A 15,844-nucleotide genomic window follows, 5' to 3' on the forward strand; every position below is an offset into this window, starting at 1 on the left:
TGTTGACCACGAGATACATCCCTGATTGTGGTCGCTGTACTGACATTTAACCTCCTTGTCTTTTTTGAAAACAGCCTTGGCTACGCTACATTCATAAGGCTCTCTGGAGAACCACAGGATCAAGGTTGCAGAGCTAGTATCAAGTAAACAATAGGCTGGCAACAACAGGATTAATGATATCTCACGTTGAAAAATGTCTTGTCTACGCAATAAAACACTAAATGGCAGTGGGCACCTTTTAAACTATAAACGTGGGTTCCTCAGAGTACAGCTGGAATTTACAAAAGCTGTTTTAGGTTTTCATAGAGGTACATCTGAAATGTCCTGTTTGCATACACTGGACTTGCTCACAAATACATCCCTTTATCGCATTGGGTATCACATACTGGTCTCTAGCACTCTCATGCCTTTTCACGCCACTCAAGTTTGCCACAATGGAGGTGTGAAGCTGAAGTCATGATGCACGATCTACATGACATGACAAATCCGGTTAGAGCGTAGGTAACCCTACCACAACACGACGAACTCTAATATGGCTGTTGGCAATACGTTCTAAGCCAAATGCATCCATACAATTCATTATGTAATGCATCCACCACGGTCTTGTCTCTCGTGTTCGTAACAATATTTACCAGTACATCTCCAATATTTAATATCTGCAGAAGCCCTATAGCAAATAGTAAAGTGAAGCAGCATAAAATGGAAGCAGAGCATGGTTATTTTTTGTTATTATGGCTCATAAAAAATCTTATAGTAGACTTTTTTGAAAATAAATCTTCATAATTTTACATTATTTACATTCTAGAATATCATTTAGTTTTAGTTGGAAAATATGTGTCTGCACATTTATTAACTGTCCCATATTTATGGCGACCACATACCTCTATGAGAGATTCAGTTTCGTATAACCTTTAAGTGAAGAGTGTTCTAATTTTATTTTTTTGCAAATGTCAGTTATTTCATCATTTTCTGCATTTAGTTATTGTTTAAGCTTAAGCTTCCATGCATAAGTGGACATGTTATTTCTACCATTACTACGGCCATGATTTTAATTCAAATGTTCAGCAACCACTTGATAAAGTACCTGTTCATAAACTACACAAGGTGTGGCAATGCAACGCAGGCATTGTCCAACTTCCACCTTTCTTGCATTTTGGCTTTGCATAGCCGACCGCCACATTTGAAGAGGATTGTTCCGAAAACATTTAAATATGCAGACATTATGTGCATAGAAGACCTTTGTTATATATATATCATTTTTACAGACAGTGAAAGAAAATAACACTTTTAAATCAAATTGCATATTTTGTTCCTGTGGAAAAAAAAAAATATTTTCTACTGAAGTAGCTAGGCTTCTGGGTTGTAGCCGTGTCCTTGGCGAATAATTCACCGACGTTTCGGCCGACATCGCAGTCGCCATCATCAGGGAGCAGTTACCTACTGAGCTACAACCCAGAAGCCAAAGCTACTTCAGGCAATGGTCGTGAAAGCCTGCGAACATTATTGATGTTTTCTACTGTTTTACAATGTTAAGTTGTAGGGTTGTAGGGTTGTAGGGTTGTAGGGATTTAGGGTTGCGTGGACGCTCCACCCTCGTGTGATCGCCGCCAGGCCCTGCAGGTGGCTCCGGGCAGGACGCGTGCAGGGCTGATGGACTCGAGGACAGCTCAACTGCTCCCCGGGTGCAGCCCCGCCAGGCGGCAGGCCCTGGGCCGGGTGCTGCGCGGGGAGACGAGGCCAGCGGCCCCGGAGCACCGCCCCAGGCCCAGAGGAGCCCCGCAGTCCCCACCCCCGAGGCTGCCCTCCAGGGACCTGGACCTCGACCTGGACCGGGCCTCCATCCTCGCGCACCTGCGCTGCTCCGGCGGCGGCGAGCCGCTGCCCCCGGCGGCGGGGCGCGGCCCGCTCAGGGGCGGGGTCGACCCCGAAGGCCCCTCTTGCCGGGAGAGCGAGCTGCTCGGCGCGCAGAGACACCTGGAGCACCGCCTCCTCATGTCCGCCTACGACCGGCTGCTGCGGCGGTCCGCGCCGGCGGCCACCACTCCCCGGAGCCCCTCCCGTCAGAGGGACTGCCCGCAAGCCCGAGAACCACCGGCCCCGAGCCACTGTGCTTGCGGAACATACCAAGACGACATTCCGCCGGAATGCCACGTCCATCCCGAGACCAGCACCCCTTCCGAGCCGAAGACAACGAAGAAACGAGAGCTTTTAATAACGCAGAGTGACACTGATTTCCAACTGCCTGTGAAACTAAAGGCTGGAGTGGAAGCAGACGTGTACATTGGCTACGAAGAAAACACCCTATCCAAAACCCACCGAACAGAACCGCCAACGGAATTGAACTACCTTTGTTTTGACTGCGAGGCCGAAAGGGCACAACACGCAGATGGAATTGACTCGCAGAACGTCTTTTTGACTGAACCAAGGGAAAGTGGTTGTGACTTTAGAGTAATTGTCAACAGAGGAAACCAAAGCAAATGTATGTTATCGAATAAAGAGCACTTAACTAAGATATTGAATGTTCACGCAGGAGAAAACTTAGTTGAAACTGCATTGAATACTGGGAGTGCAAATCCAATGGTTGGATGGTGTAAAAGAATTGAAGGGATACATATATCTTCAACTGTATACAAACACGAACCCCCAGAAAATATGGAATCAATAGATTATATAGTAAAACCTAATAAAGTGAACTATCTAGCAAGTCTTAATCCACTGCCAACGACTATCAACCATCAGGATTTGTATCATGTTACTGATAACGAAGTGAACGCAAATGCATTATCAACCATAAAAGATTTCACGCAAAAATATGGCGAGTTCTTGTATTGTAAAGTAAAAGTGAATCCCCAAATGACAATTAGTAGGAGCTTTCTTTTGGAAATGAGTATTATGATAACCAAGATACAAAAAATTTTACCAAACAACGATCACTGCAAATATTTGATGAAAAACTTAAATCAAACTAATAAACATTTCATACGTTTCATTTTGAGACACAGGTCTCGACTGTCACTACACGCACAGACTACACACACCAACAATAGCGTACAGTCAGAATTGTCTGCCAAGAGATGCAAGAAACGCAGATTCGTGCCAAAAATTTTGAGAAATGGAAAAGGCACGGAAACAAACCATCTAACATTTGAGGACACGAAACTGAAGACGTCTCTCAGCGCTGACCAGTGCGCTACGATATCTTCCGAGCTTACCTTCCTAGCGGCTCGTGCGAAAATTAAATCACGAAGTAGATGGCGTTCGAGAAGTAACGTTAACGCAGGCGTGATTGCAAACACTATGGAGCGAGGTCAAGACGAAGTCATTCCGGGTCAGCTGGTGGTCAGCAGAGCATTCACCCCTGCGATCCTCGACGTTAAATTGAGTGGGAAAGATAGAAAGCTCTCCCGAACAGTGTCGAAACCACCAGAGGAGACACGGTTCGCCAACGAGGCTGGCCAAGTAAACACGCGTGGGAAAGCTAACGACAGGCACGGGAGGAAAACTCAAGTGAGGCCACAGAATAGTTCCAGAGGAAGAGCTGAGACAAGCTCCGTCGCGCCCACGAGAACACCCCGAGGCGTCAAAGGAGGCGCTGAGCCGACCTCCAGAAGGAGTCCAGGACAGCCGTGCAGACCTCAGGGAGGTCGAGCCACGCCGCTTTTACCTGCTCGGAGGACTTTGAGAACGAGACCAAGGTACCTCGCTCTTCCTTTACCTCACAGCTTACAATAACTGCTGACATTCTAACTTTTTTTTGAAACATTTCCAGACTGTGAATATTTTTTTGCAGCCACTTTTTCCGGCTGTTCTACTTGTGCACCCTGAGGGAAGCCCTTATTAGCCCCGAACTGCAGGAGAAGCAAAAGTCTGTAGCGAAGAACATGTAAGTTGGTAACAAAACTAGCTAAAAAGGAGGTTGTCTGTAAAGTCGGTTTACGGACCATAATTTTACGTGATAACGTCATATGAAAACATTGATGAAAAATTGCATACTTTTTAATTTTCAAATATTATTTACAGTTTTTGCAAATTTAATTGAAATAATTTGTTTAAATATAATCACGAACAATAAGTTAAAAAGCCCGCCTTTACCTGCTTGATATCATAGAATATTTTCTCGCTTCTCGCACAGTGATTAGCCGGTTCTTGCATGCTTGGCTCAGGCGGAACGTGACATTTTTCGTGCGTGCAGCCGGCGTTCATCGATTTATAAGACTATATCACATCAAAAAATTAACACTCTGTTTTAATAATGAATATATGCAAACAAACGAGTTTTGAATCCGAAGACTATAATACACTATAAATTTCATTCGAACTGCATCGCAGTGTAAGCAAAGTTGGAACTTTATGTTGGGTTCTGCAAGCAAAGGAAAGATAATCCGCCATCAATCTAGAAGTAAAGGTTCACATAACTAGTCTGTGGTAAAAAGTAATGTGTAGCAGTTTCAATAATATCGTCTTCCTGATTTAATTTATTCGGAGAAGACTCTCATTTGTGAAAATGTAAATGATACAACTGCAAATAATTAACTTATGCATTATTTTATAAAAAATACCTCAAATAAAAAACTGACTGAAGTGAAGACATTAAAATATTCAAACTCCACGGAGTTCCTAGTCAACTTTTCTCAAGTGAGATTTAAAAGCGAATCCAGGCAAAAAAAAAAATGTTTTATTTATGTTGAAAATTATTTTCAGTGCAAATATTTTGCTCATATTTTAAAAACAATTTTTCTTATTTAAGCTAAAAACAAAAACCTGAAATACGTGTACAGTGTCAGCACGTAATAAGTCACAGTGTCTATAGGAACGAAATACTACACAAAAAGGGAATACTATTAAAAGTGGTCCATGTGTGTTTCAGGAAGATGATAAAGAGCCACAGTGAACCTAAACTTGGTCCCTGTCTCAGCCAGCTGCCAGATTGCTGTAGAGTCCACCCAAGCCTATCAGAAGGTCCTCCTGGACAGAACAGACAGGCTGGTCTCAAGGTGGGTCATCGCACGAGACTGACAGCACAGTTGTCTGGGGAGCGGAGCTCCGGAGACGCAGGCTCAAAAGAACGTGACTGCACAGGTCCGCCACTATGTGAACAAGATATCTCAGGTGTACCAAAGAGGACCAAATCCCTGGACTTACAGACGAAGTCACCACAACCCACTGGAGGAAGGCACGTTTTCCCCGAAGTGCGAGGTAACGAGACATGCAAGGATCTACCTGAAAGAAACTCCGCTGTCAACCAGGAATCGGTTCGGTTCTTCGTCGGTTCGGAGGATGGTTCAAAACAAACTAGTGATGAATCGTCACAACCTCCTCTGAACTGCTGTGCTGAGATGCTGAGCATCGAGCGTCATGACGCACCAGAGCAAGGGACTCCATGTCGAGCAGGAGAACCAGTCAGCTCGGAAAGCGAGAGAGACCAGTCTTCAGACAAGAAGGCCTCGAGGATGACGACAACAGGAATTGACGTTGAAACTGGAAATGTAACAGCGACCGCACCTGATCAACCGGAGTCTCTTGAAGAAAACTTAACTACACTGCTAGCTGTGAAGGAGACGGATACAAAACAGCTTGATGTGAGTTGCGGTAATGATGTACTTGAAAGAAACGACAAGGAGATACTAACGGGCACATCGGTTGGCATCCAGGTGGGAGGCTTGGAACCAGCCATGGCTCAGGAGAATTACCAGGATGCAAGGCTCGAGGCAGAAGCTGGTGGCTGCTCGGCGCAGGAGGTGGTGCAGGGACTCCTGCTGGAGCTGGTGGCCAGCGTGTGCCAGGAAGTCTCCAGCCCGCTCCAGGAGAGGGCTCGCGCCAGAGGAGCCGTGAGGAAGATGCTGGAGCAGTACCTGAGCGGCGCGGACCCCGAGTCGCCCGAACTGCCCGAGCTGGCGGACCGCCGTGCGCGCAGCTGCGAGATCAGGACCCTCCCCAGGGGCGTGGTGAGGGAGCGCCGGGAGATGTTCGCCAGGATGAGGGTGTTCGAGGTCTGCTCGGAGGGCGGCCGGTCCCTCGGGGGAGGCCCTGAAGTCCCGAGACCCCCCAGCGCGCGGCAAGTGCCCCTTGCAGACGCTCTGGTGCCCGCGAGCCCAGCGGCGCCTCTCGTCGGGCACACGAGCCATCTGGCGCCCGACACCTGCACTACGAGCTTCCCCACTCTTCTGCTGGTGCTGGTGCTCTGCTCCGTGCTCAAGATAGTCTCTAACATTCTCACCGACAATTTGTAACCAGCACATCCCCGCGCTTGCGATGCTAAATTTCCAATTGTAAGAGTCCATAGTGTTTCACCACCGAGTTGCATACTGTGACATGTTTGTTTTAAATAAAAGTGTGACGTATTCTTGTTTACAATGATGCAACTCGTACTTTCTATTAGTCAATACTGTTTTACTGGGATGGGTAGTCGGTGCGTGGGACCATTGGCGTAGATCCCTTAGTTGGGGCTTCAGCTTGCAAAACTGCGACTGTGTAACGGGGTTGATAAACATAAACGTCAAAACTATGTTTTATGGAAACTTCCTGTGTATTTTAAAGTTTTCTTCTTATAGAGTGCATACAAGGCCGACATATGAAGTGCATAAAACATACAAGCACCCAATCCAGAGATAACTTGCGTTGGTTAAAACTCACGTGCCAAAATTTCGGGGTACGGGGCCTTCCTTATTCCTTTCCCCGTGTGAATTTCCATGACCCCCCTCCTTGCTAATACTACAGTTTTGCGCCCCACAGCTGTATCGTGATGAGCTGTATATGTCAATAAGCCAAGCCCTCCACCCAGATAGTTCATTGCTGCTTTAATGCATGTGTTATAGCCATCCCGAACATAATTTGAAATCATTCTCATAGAAAAGTACACCACAACGTCTGAGAAATTGCCATTTCATTATTTATCTGGTTCGCGTCAGCAATACAGTATGGGTTTATCATCAAATGATGTCACACGGGACGGTATTCCAAGACATTCGGGTAAGGTAGCGAATAAGCTCTACCTAGTTGGGATAAAACTGTAACCGAACTCGCAGACCATATTCCAGAACATTTGCAAATGCAATCCCTGTCAGATAACGAAAAAAAAAACAGCAGTTCTAATAAACTGTGCCCTGCACGAGGCTAGAAACTGATTTCAAAACATTCTAGTGGATTCCAAGCTAATGGATGTAGGGGCGTATCAGTGGATGAGAGTGCCGCATCTCTAAAAATCACTATTTAGTTGACGGATGAAGGGGTGCATCGATAACCCTTGTGAAAATTATGAAGCAATGCAAAGATGGCCGCGTCCAATACGATGCACTTTTAGTGGATCTCTTAGCTAAGGGATCCATTAGGCTGGTATTCGGACACAGCTAGTTTTTTTTTTCTGTCCCCTTACTGGGATTCGGTTTGGACACGTTCGTTCTGGAATACGGACCGCGAGTTAGGTTACCGTTGTTTCCCAGCAAGGCAGTGCTTGTTCGCTACCTCACCACCAACGTCTTGGAATACCATCCGGAGAGCCGACATCGCGATTGGCTGGCCCGGTGCTGGAACCCGCGGTTCTGCGGAGCGATCTTCCCGTCACGTGTGGTCTCCATAGAGCGTCTCACCCTCAGTGCATCTCTCTTCCCAATATATACTCTGAGCGCTGTCCTGGTTTCAGCGCGCTCTGTTGCCAGATGTACTCGCACAGCACAAAACGTTCCGACACAACTTTACAGTTTATTGAAAAATTTTTACTATATACCTAAAAATTTTACTCTTAAGAGAATATTTTGGAATGACAATTTTAGAAAAATATTTTCTTGTTGCATTTCACCATGAGTATATCGTTTGATAATATTCTTTTCTATCTTCTAAGGAAATGTAACAGAAAACGCCAACTTGGTTTCAACAGTTTTTGTCATTAATTTTTTTTTTATATTTTAATAATAATCTTTTTGGCTCTGTTTGACTGTAGGAAATAATTAACGGAATTCCGTGTTATTAGTATTACTAGTGGTCGGCTGCTACAGATAGTCTCTTTTATATTATTAATTGGTGTTTATAATTTATATTTTGTCTTTCTTTCCAAATATTCCAATGAAAGTGTAGTTAAACTATTTTATGGTATTAGAGAAATCAACACACAGGTAAAATTAAAAATATACTAAAATTTATTATAGTTAGTGATGGTGCACAAAATGATAATTGTAATGTTCGCAAGCCGGGTGGTATGAAGTGGCAACAAAGGGCACCATCGCTCTGCACTGCCATCTAAGCGCGGGACAGGCTATAAGCGGCATGGGCGGGGGATCGCAGTGCCGAGGTTAAGATCAGGCTGTCTGTGACTGACGACGGCAGGAGACGCCGGCTCCCGAAACGTCGCAGCTGTTATGTAGCTGTGCTTTCGTTGTGTTGTCCAGATCATCAGACGGTTGTTGAGTTCGTCTGTGTTGACGGTCCTTGTTGCAAGTGTATCGTCTTTGCCAGTCCGCTGTGTGCGCCCGAGCTGTGATATTGACGTGACAACGTCTAATAAATCCATGAACGCCGGCTGCACGCACGGAAAAAGTGTCCCGTTACGCACATTGTTCCGTAACGCTGTGTTCCGTTACGCTGTCGGCGACTGCAGTAATAATAGGTAGAGACCTGAAAAATTCGCGGATTCATTTCGTGAAACGCTACAATTAAAATAATTATACCTTAGTGCTGCTTCTGCCATTGGTTCCCGGTTAATCTGGAGTAATGAGGGCCAATTAGAGACCCTCACTCATAGAAGTGTCGAATCACAGGCTGCCCAGGCGAGACGACTCACAAGTCAACAGCCAATGAGCAGTTGACATTTGCCCGAGTGTATAGAGTATAGTGGAGTCTATCCTGGAGGTCATTGAACCCGCGAATTTTTCCGGTCTCTAATAATAGATTATGTTACAATTGACTAAAAAATTATGGTGTTTTCATAATTATATTTAAACTTTATAGCTAAACGCCAGTTTTTTAAAATTAATTACAAGTCATCTACACGTGAACTGTTTCGTCGACTATTTATAAAGTGAATTGAAAAGTTAATGTGGGTTCATTGCTTATTACAACAACAATTTCGGCAATAAAGGTTAATTATTCTTGCATTTTAAAAATCTGATTACTAGTATAATTTCAAGTATTTATTCTTTTATTATTAAAATAAAAATGATTCAATATTATTCATAAAAGTATGCAATCATTTCATCAATGTTTTGTTATGACGTTGTCACGTTAAACTATCGTCCGTAAACCGACTTTACAGAAAACCAATTTTTTACTGAATAATTTCTGCCACGGAGATCTCTGCGCTGTCCCTGCATTACATTTATGAAATCGCTTTATGTAACTTTGTCCCTTCTTGAGAATTTTTCCATGGCATACGGTGTAAGCGTACGTCAAAGAAAATGGGGCGTGGCAGTGTCATGGACACGGCCGTGTGTTGTATGTGAATACGTGTACGTAACAGGTAATATTTTATATACAACATATAAAATACGCTATTTTATGTATGTTATAATCATGTTTGAACACTAAGAAATCCTTCGGGTTTCCATGTTTTTATTTTAACACCATATAAAATTGTTACGAACGTGACTTTGGCCGGGACACGTGCAGGTGCAGAGCTGGCTGGCGACTGCCGCAACATGATATGTGCCGCGCGCGCCTGGAAGATAGCAAGGATTGTCGCTTTCCCCCCCTCCTTCCCACCTATCCCCGCGCGGCGCCCTGCCTTTGACACGTAACTGACACCGGACAGCTGCGGAGTTACGCGAGCCGCCGACACGTGTTTTCGAGAGATTTCTGCCGTCGGGACGGCGCGGAATGACGCGACTGGCCCCGGCCGCTCTCGTGAGTTCCAGAAATGGCGGCTGACAGATAAAACGAGGACGGCGGCCTCGAGAGAGGCAGTCAGAGTGGAGTTCGGAGTGAAGTCGGGAGTTCTCCCGCGGCGGAGTTTCCGGGCGATAGTGCCGCGGGTGCGGCAGAGTGGCGAAGTCCCTGGACGAAGGTTCCAGGGCAGGGAGTGAGTGAGTTCAGTGGAGTCGGGAGTTTTCCCGCGGCGGAGTTTCCGGGCGATAGAGTCGTGGGCGCGGTGGAGTCCCGAGTGAAGTTGCGAGCGAGTCGTCGTGTGGGATCTCGGCGAAGGGTGTGACGGCGGCGGCGGAGTGCGGCGACGGAGTCCCGCGGCAGTGGCCCACGAGGGGTGCTGCGGCGAGAGTTGCGCCGGAAGTGCGGCCCAGCGAGGTGTGCGGAACGAGTGACTGGGGAATTGACATTTCTTTAAGTGTAATTAATTATTTGCCAATTTAGAAAATTATTTGTAAGTGACAAGTAGTGGTAATAAATAAAACTGTGTGTGTGATAAAAATCTATATTCACTGTAACTATTTTTCACTAATGTTTTATACATGCAATCGATATATTTTGACGAGAGATTACGATTTAAACTCAAACGGACGTCGTAGCTTCTCCGAGTCCAAAGTTATACTAAGTGTTAATCTCGAAACGCAGAAAAATGACCTCAAAACGGCGGTGCTTCCCCCTCCACCTCGCGCGATGCGTCACAGTTCTCACTTAGCGTAACGAATTATTTTATACTTTAGCTATCCAGTGGTGCAATGGAGACGATAGATATGTAGCTGCAACACCCAACTGTATCCCACGATTTTGTTATCATTCGTTTTTTTTTAATTGCCTCCCACTATGGAAGCAATTTTTAAAGACGTATTCAAGTCAAAAAGGTTTTAAATCAATACTCCTCAATGAAACATATAATTAAAAATAAGTATAACCAGCATGACAGCAGGGGCCTTAATTAGCGTGGTAATCAACTAGAGCGACGAAGCGGGTGGAACGAAGCCCCTGAACGGCTCATCTTGTGCGCTTCTGCGCGGTAGACTGCTCTGTGATCGAGGCTCGTCTCAGCCCAGGTAGCAGGAGAAGGGAGGGGGGGGGCGGAGGGAGATGTTGTTTGAGGGCAAAGCGGCTGGCGGCCGTCCACGCCTCGCTCACTGTTGCTCCTGTATTGATCTCGGCCGGGATGCTGCGTGCTGCCGAGATACTTCCCCCGCGCGCGCTGCCGCGACTCTGGCAGCCCCTGCCTGGCCGCCCTCGCGCAACCCGCGACACACGCCCGTTGCGCGGGCGGCCTACTCGCACCACAGCAGGCGCTCCTCACCGCGTCTGCACAAGTCCCAGGCCGCAGCTCGTCATGAGGCGAGAGATAATGCTTACAGCTTCACAGGTTCAACGGCTCGAACCTTGAATCCATGCATTCACCACGGGTACAGAAACAAGCACGAGGGGTGCTGGTGTTATGAAGTTCAGACACGAGAAAACTTCTCAGTTGTGAATTTTAAACTGTTATTGTCATTGTTAGATGTAATAAGTAGTTTTGAACAGGAAAACAGCGGTAGCTATCAATAAGAAATTAAAGATAACTTCATATACTTAAACCATACTTCTATCTCGTATACTAACAAGTGAAGAACAACATTAAAAGTGGCATTGAATCCTTAGTGCAAAACTTGCACTTGACTGGTTCTAATTTAAGCTATGTTCACAATCTAAAAGATCGAGCACATGAGTCATAAATATGGACGTTAGACCTACTTTTTAGAATATTTAATGAAAATTCGGCACTTTTTTTATCTTCACAGTCGTAAAGACACATGTGATTAAAAGAAAATGTCGCATCGGTAAACAGTAAACTTTACACACAGAAGAAAACAAATTTTAAGTAATTAATATTTTTATTGCGTATTAGTGAAAATTTCCATTTAAAACAAAATTACGAGAAATTTTACAATTCTGACCCAACAATATCCCATTTGTTCGTACGCCCAGTTAAAATTTTAAAGTACAGACAGCTTGATTATTGAGTAATGGTAGAGGAAATCAGGAGACCTGAATAAAAATGTTTACTTTTTACAAGCATATAGTTGTCCAAATATCTAATAAGTCCAGGAAAAATTAATTACGAATAAAAATTGGCAAAACGATCTTGAGGTCGAAAATGTGTTAGCATTACAGTTACATCATATATATTGTACGAGTTACATAAAAAAAATATATTCAAAAATTTCAACAAGACATCAAAATTGAGAATATCCAAACATTTGGATACAACAAATGATATAACTGACATATTTTTCTATCGATGCTGCGAATAAATCATGCGCTGAGACAGACGAAAACCACAAATTGCTTTTATAGCCTCAGTGCTCCAGAAACCAACAGCACATCGATTCTTACGTTCAAGACGTTGAGAAGCTACATGTTCTTTGTTGAATATTGTCTTGAAATACTGTCCAGGGAGAAGACGCTATTAGTGAGAATTTTGAAAACTGCATTTGTTTTGTTTGAAGTCATAATTTTATACTACATTAAATATTTAAATAGTTTATACTTCGTAGATAAGTGAATTAAAGTTATCCTTTATGAGGAATATCATTAGAACATAAGAAACTACATAGAGCTACTAAAAATCATTATATTAAAATAATATAAACTTGTTAGCTGTGTCAGTAAAAGTGTGGTTGTTTATGTGTAGTTAGTGCTCAAAAAGGTTATTCAATTAAGAAAGCTGTAAGATTGTGATTTGTTTGGTTATCATGACGAAACCACATACAAGTCATGTGTGTGAAACAGTAAAACCTTAAAGAATGTTTGGTTCATGGACACCCGGTAATTTCGCCTATTCATTAAGCGTCAGGCTAAAAATTTACAGCACTGTGTAAACTCTATCCACGTTTGTTTTCCTATTTGCTGAAATGTACCGTAGAATCTACCCTTCTTTGGGGTGGGTCGGTGTGATTCAACCACTGTATTACTAGCTGGTAGTTGACTGACCACAGTCTTAGAAGATGTCCAAACAATTGTGATCAAATTGTCAAAGCAATGCAAAGGTATACATGCTTGCAGTCTACCTTGCGACAAAATTAATCCCCGAATTTCCGGGTCTCAACTGACGAAAGAAAAGACAGTACTTTGGCTTGCATGACGCTTTGAGCTGTTTAGAATCTCCAACAGAGCTGGGTGTCTGATCCCTCGGAAACAGACTCTGTCCTCATAAACATGAGTTATGATGAGGACCACGGATACACCAGCTAGGTTGCATGTGCATCTGGGACGTAAAAAATGAGCAGAATGCACGTTGGACTGCACAAGTCACCATTGTAGTGGATCCCTCTCAATGAAATGTCAACCTAGTGCCTTTTTTGACAACTATCCAACGTAAACATGTAAATATATTCTTAACAGAATCAATATGCTGTTGTTTGCTTCAAGTGGAAAATACAAATTAATTTTGTTTAGTTTTGCTTAAAGTTTGATGTATTTTTATTTAAAATTAGCTTTAACCAAAAAAATCTAATTTTTAATTTATATAACGACGAGCTTAACCACTGAAGAATTTAGTCACAAATTTTGAAATGCCTTCTTATATTTAGAACTCCATTGCAATGCAGCACTTAATATTTTAATATTTATATTATCAGTCATTTCAAACAGTCCCCTTCTCTAAACAATCACAGGAAACCTAACATGATGAAGCGCTGTGGAATGAGAGACAAAATATTTTGCAGTACATATCTTAGGCTGGAACGTACTTCATGTTTTCGAGGTAGTGTTTGAAAGCCACTCAACGCGCCAGACATCTCAGCAGTTTACAAATCAGCCGTGCTGAAGTCACACGCAACTGGAGATAAAAACACAACACTTCCCTACACACGGGCGACACTTGCTTAAAATGAAGCCTTGTGACCCTCCCATGTCTCCGCAAGTTCGGGGCACAAGTTGAGCACGCATAGCTGTTTCGGTGACCATTTCCGTACAAGCCACATTCACTCATACGATCCCAACATGTTATATTATTTCAGGAAACCTTTGGGGGCTACAATTAATGTTAGGTAATTTTGTGAGTTATATTATTTCAGGAAACCTTTGGGGGCTACAATTAATGTTAGGTAATTTTGTGAGTTATTCCCCAAAGAGAGACCGAAAATAATGCATGGACGCATTTTCTTCTTGAATTTAGCAAAATTGATAATTTTGACTACAAATTAGTCCCAAGTTGGTTAATCACTGTTTGTACTTGATGTAAGATTGTAATCTATGTACATGACCTTTCACATGCCTTTTACGGTGCATTCTGTTTCATACTAGACTTAAGCGAGCTCTTTCAGTGAGTGTGGAAATAATTTTATTGGTTTCTCGTAGGCCGGTTGCGTAATGTTAATCTCCAAAACATAAAATTAATTTGTCGTAATATCAATGGTATAGTAAAAAGATCACATGTGCTTACACCAAATGTGATACATTCATATGTTGGAATCGTATGTGACTTAATAATTAACAATGCGCGAACGACCACACATTTCCAATTACATGGCAGGGCTTTCAGTTTATTACATTTATATCACATTAGAGTTCCTCATTAAATTTCTGTGGACCAACCTGATTGAACACCTGTTGAAATGTTTTCAGTTAGGCACCACTGAAAACTAGTTCAGAAAGTTTGCAAAAAAAACCAAAGGTTACATTTTGCTTTAAATATTTTAGTAGGATTCATCAGTGTTCTTAAAAAGATTTATTTTTTTATATATGTATTTAATTTTTGATATAAAAATGCAGAGCATTTAAGATGTATTTTTGTATCATCCTCCAAATCACTTACCTAACATCTATGTTCCATAATATCAAGTATAGCCACGCGTGGCTTGTGGTAAGAAACGAAAAGTCTCTAAAAAAAAGTGGGAATCCATAGTTTTAGAATCATGAATGAACTGAGAGCCCTTGATTGTGCGGAAACAATGCTGCACATGAAACAGACATGCTGAACTGCACACGTGCGCTCATGGCATTTAGTTCGGGCGGGCACTCCTTCGGGCTCATGGAGGGCTCTCTTCTTGCAGGCGCGAGACGGGAGTCTGTCGGTGTCTGTCAGTCTGGTAGGGCACGAAGGAACCTCAGCAACGCCGACCTCAGCAGGCGTCTTCCCGAGGAGCCGGCGCTAGCCTCGCAGCAGCGCGGCTTCGTCCAGGGACGAGGGTTGGGCCGGTGAGGACGTTTCTCCTCGACGCACGTCCAAGGTCGTGAACTCCGAGTCGCACCTCCTTGGCCGCAAGTAAAAGGTCGCGCACCCCCAAATTTGCACCTCCATGGCAGCGCACTCCCTCCAAGACCAAACATCCAAGGTTCAAAACTTCAAGGTCCAACCTTTGTCGTGCATCCAAACAATCCCGTACATCCAAGGTCATTATCTCCAAGTCGCACCTCCTTGGCCGCAAGTCAAAGGTCGCGTAGCCCCCAAATTTTCACCTCCAAGGCAGCGCACTCCCTCCAAGGCCAAACATCCAAGATTCAAAACTTCAAGGCCCAACCTTTGTCGTGAATCCAAACAATCCCGTACATCCGAGGTCCTGAACTCCAAGTCGCACCTCCTTGGCCGCAAGTCAAAGGTCGCGCACCCCCAAATTTGCACCTCCAAGGCAGCGCACTCCAAGGCCAAACATCCAAGGTTCAAAACTTCAAGGTCCAACCTTTTTTCGTGCATCCAAACAATCCCGTTACATCCAATGTCATGAACTCCAAGTCGCACCTCCTTGGCCGCAAGTCAGAGGTCACGCATCCCCAAATTCGCACCTCCAAGTCAGCGCACTCCAAGGCCAAACATCCAAGGTTCAAAACTTCAAGGTCCAACCTTTGTCGTGCATCCAAACAATCCCGTTACATCCAAGGTTGGAACTCCTAGGCCGTACCTCCGAGGCCACGCGCCCGAGGTTGTACTTAACGGTGACGACGCGTGTCGAGCAGACGACGACGCCGCTGGTGCAAGGCTGCGAGTCCAAGAAGACGTCGC

At 44.1% G+C, this 15,844-nt stretch overlaps 1 protein-coding gene across 1 annotated transcript; it reads left to right on the plus strand.

The window, feature by feature from the left end:
* Positions 1-2,015: 2,015 nt before the first annotated feature.
* On the plus strand, positions 2,016-6,357 carry LOC134539271 (uncharacterized). The gene is made up of 3 exons (XM_063381142.1): positions 2,016-3,695; positions 3,791-3,883; positions 4,868-6,357. Exons 1-3 carry the CDS (start codon positions 2,482-2,484, stop codon positions 6,228-6,230), a joined length of 2,670 nt encoding a protein of 889 aa, XP_063237212.1. The 5' UTR covers positions 2,016-2,481; the 3' UTR covers positions 6,231-6,357.
* Positions 6,358-15,844: the final 9,487 nt, after the last annotated feature.

The sequence above is a fragment of the Bacillus rossius genome, chromosome 1, assembly GCF_032445375.1.
Source record: "Bacillus rossius redtenbacheri isolate Brsri chromosome 1, Brsri_v3, whole genome shotgun sequence".
Lineage (NCBI taxonomy): Eukaryota > Metazoa > Arthropoda > Insecta > Phasmatodea > Bacillidae > Bacillus > Bacillus rossius.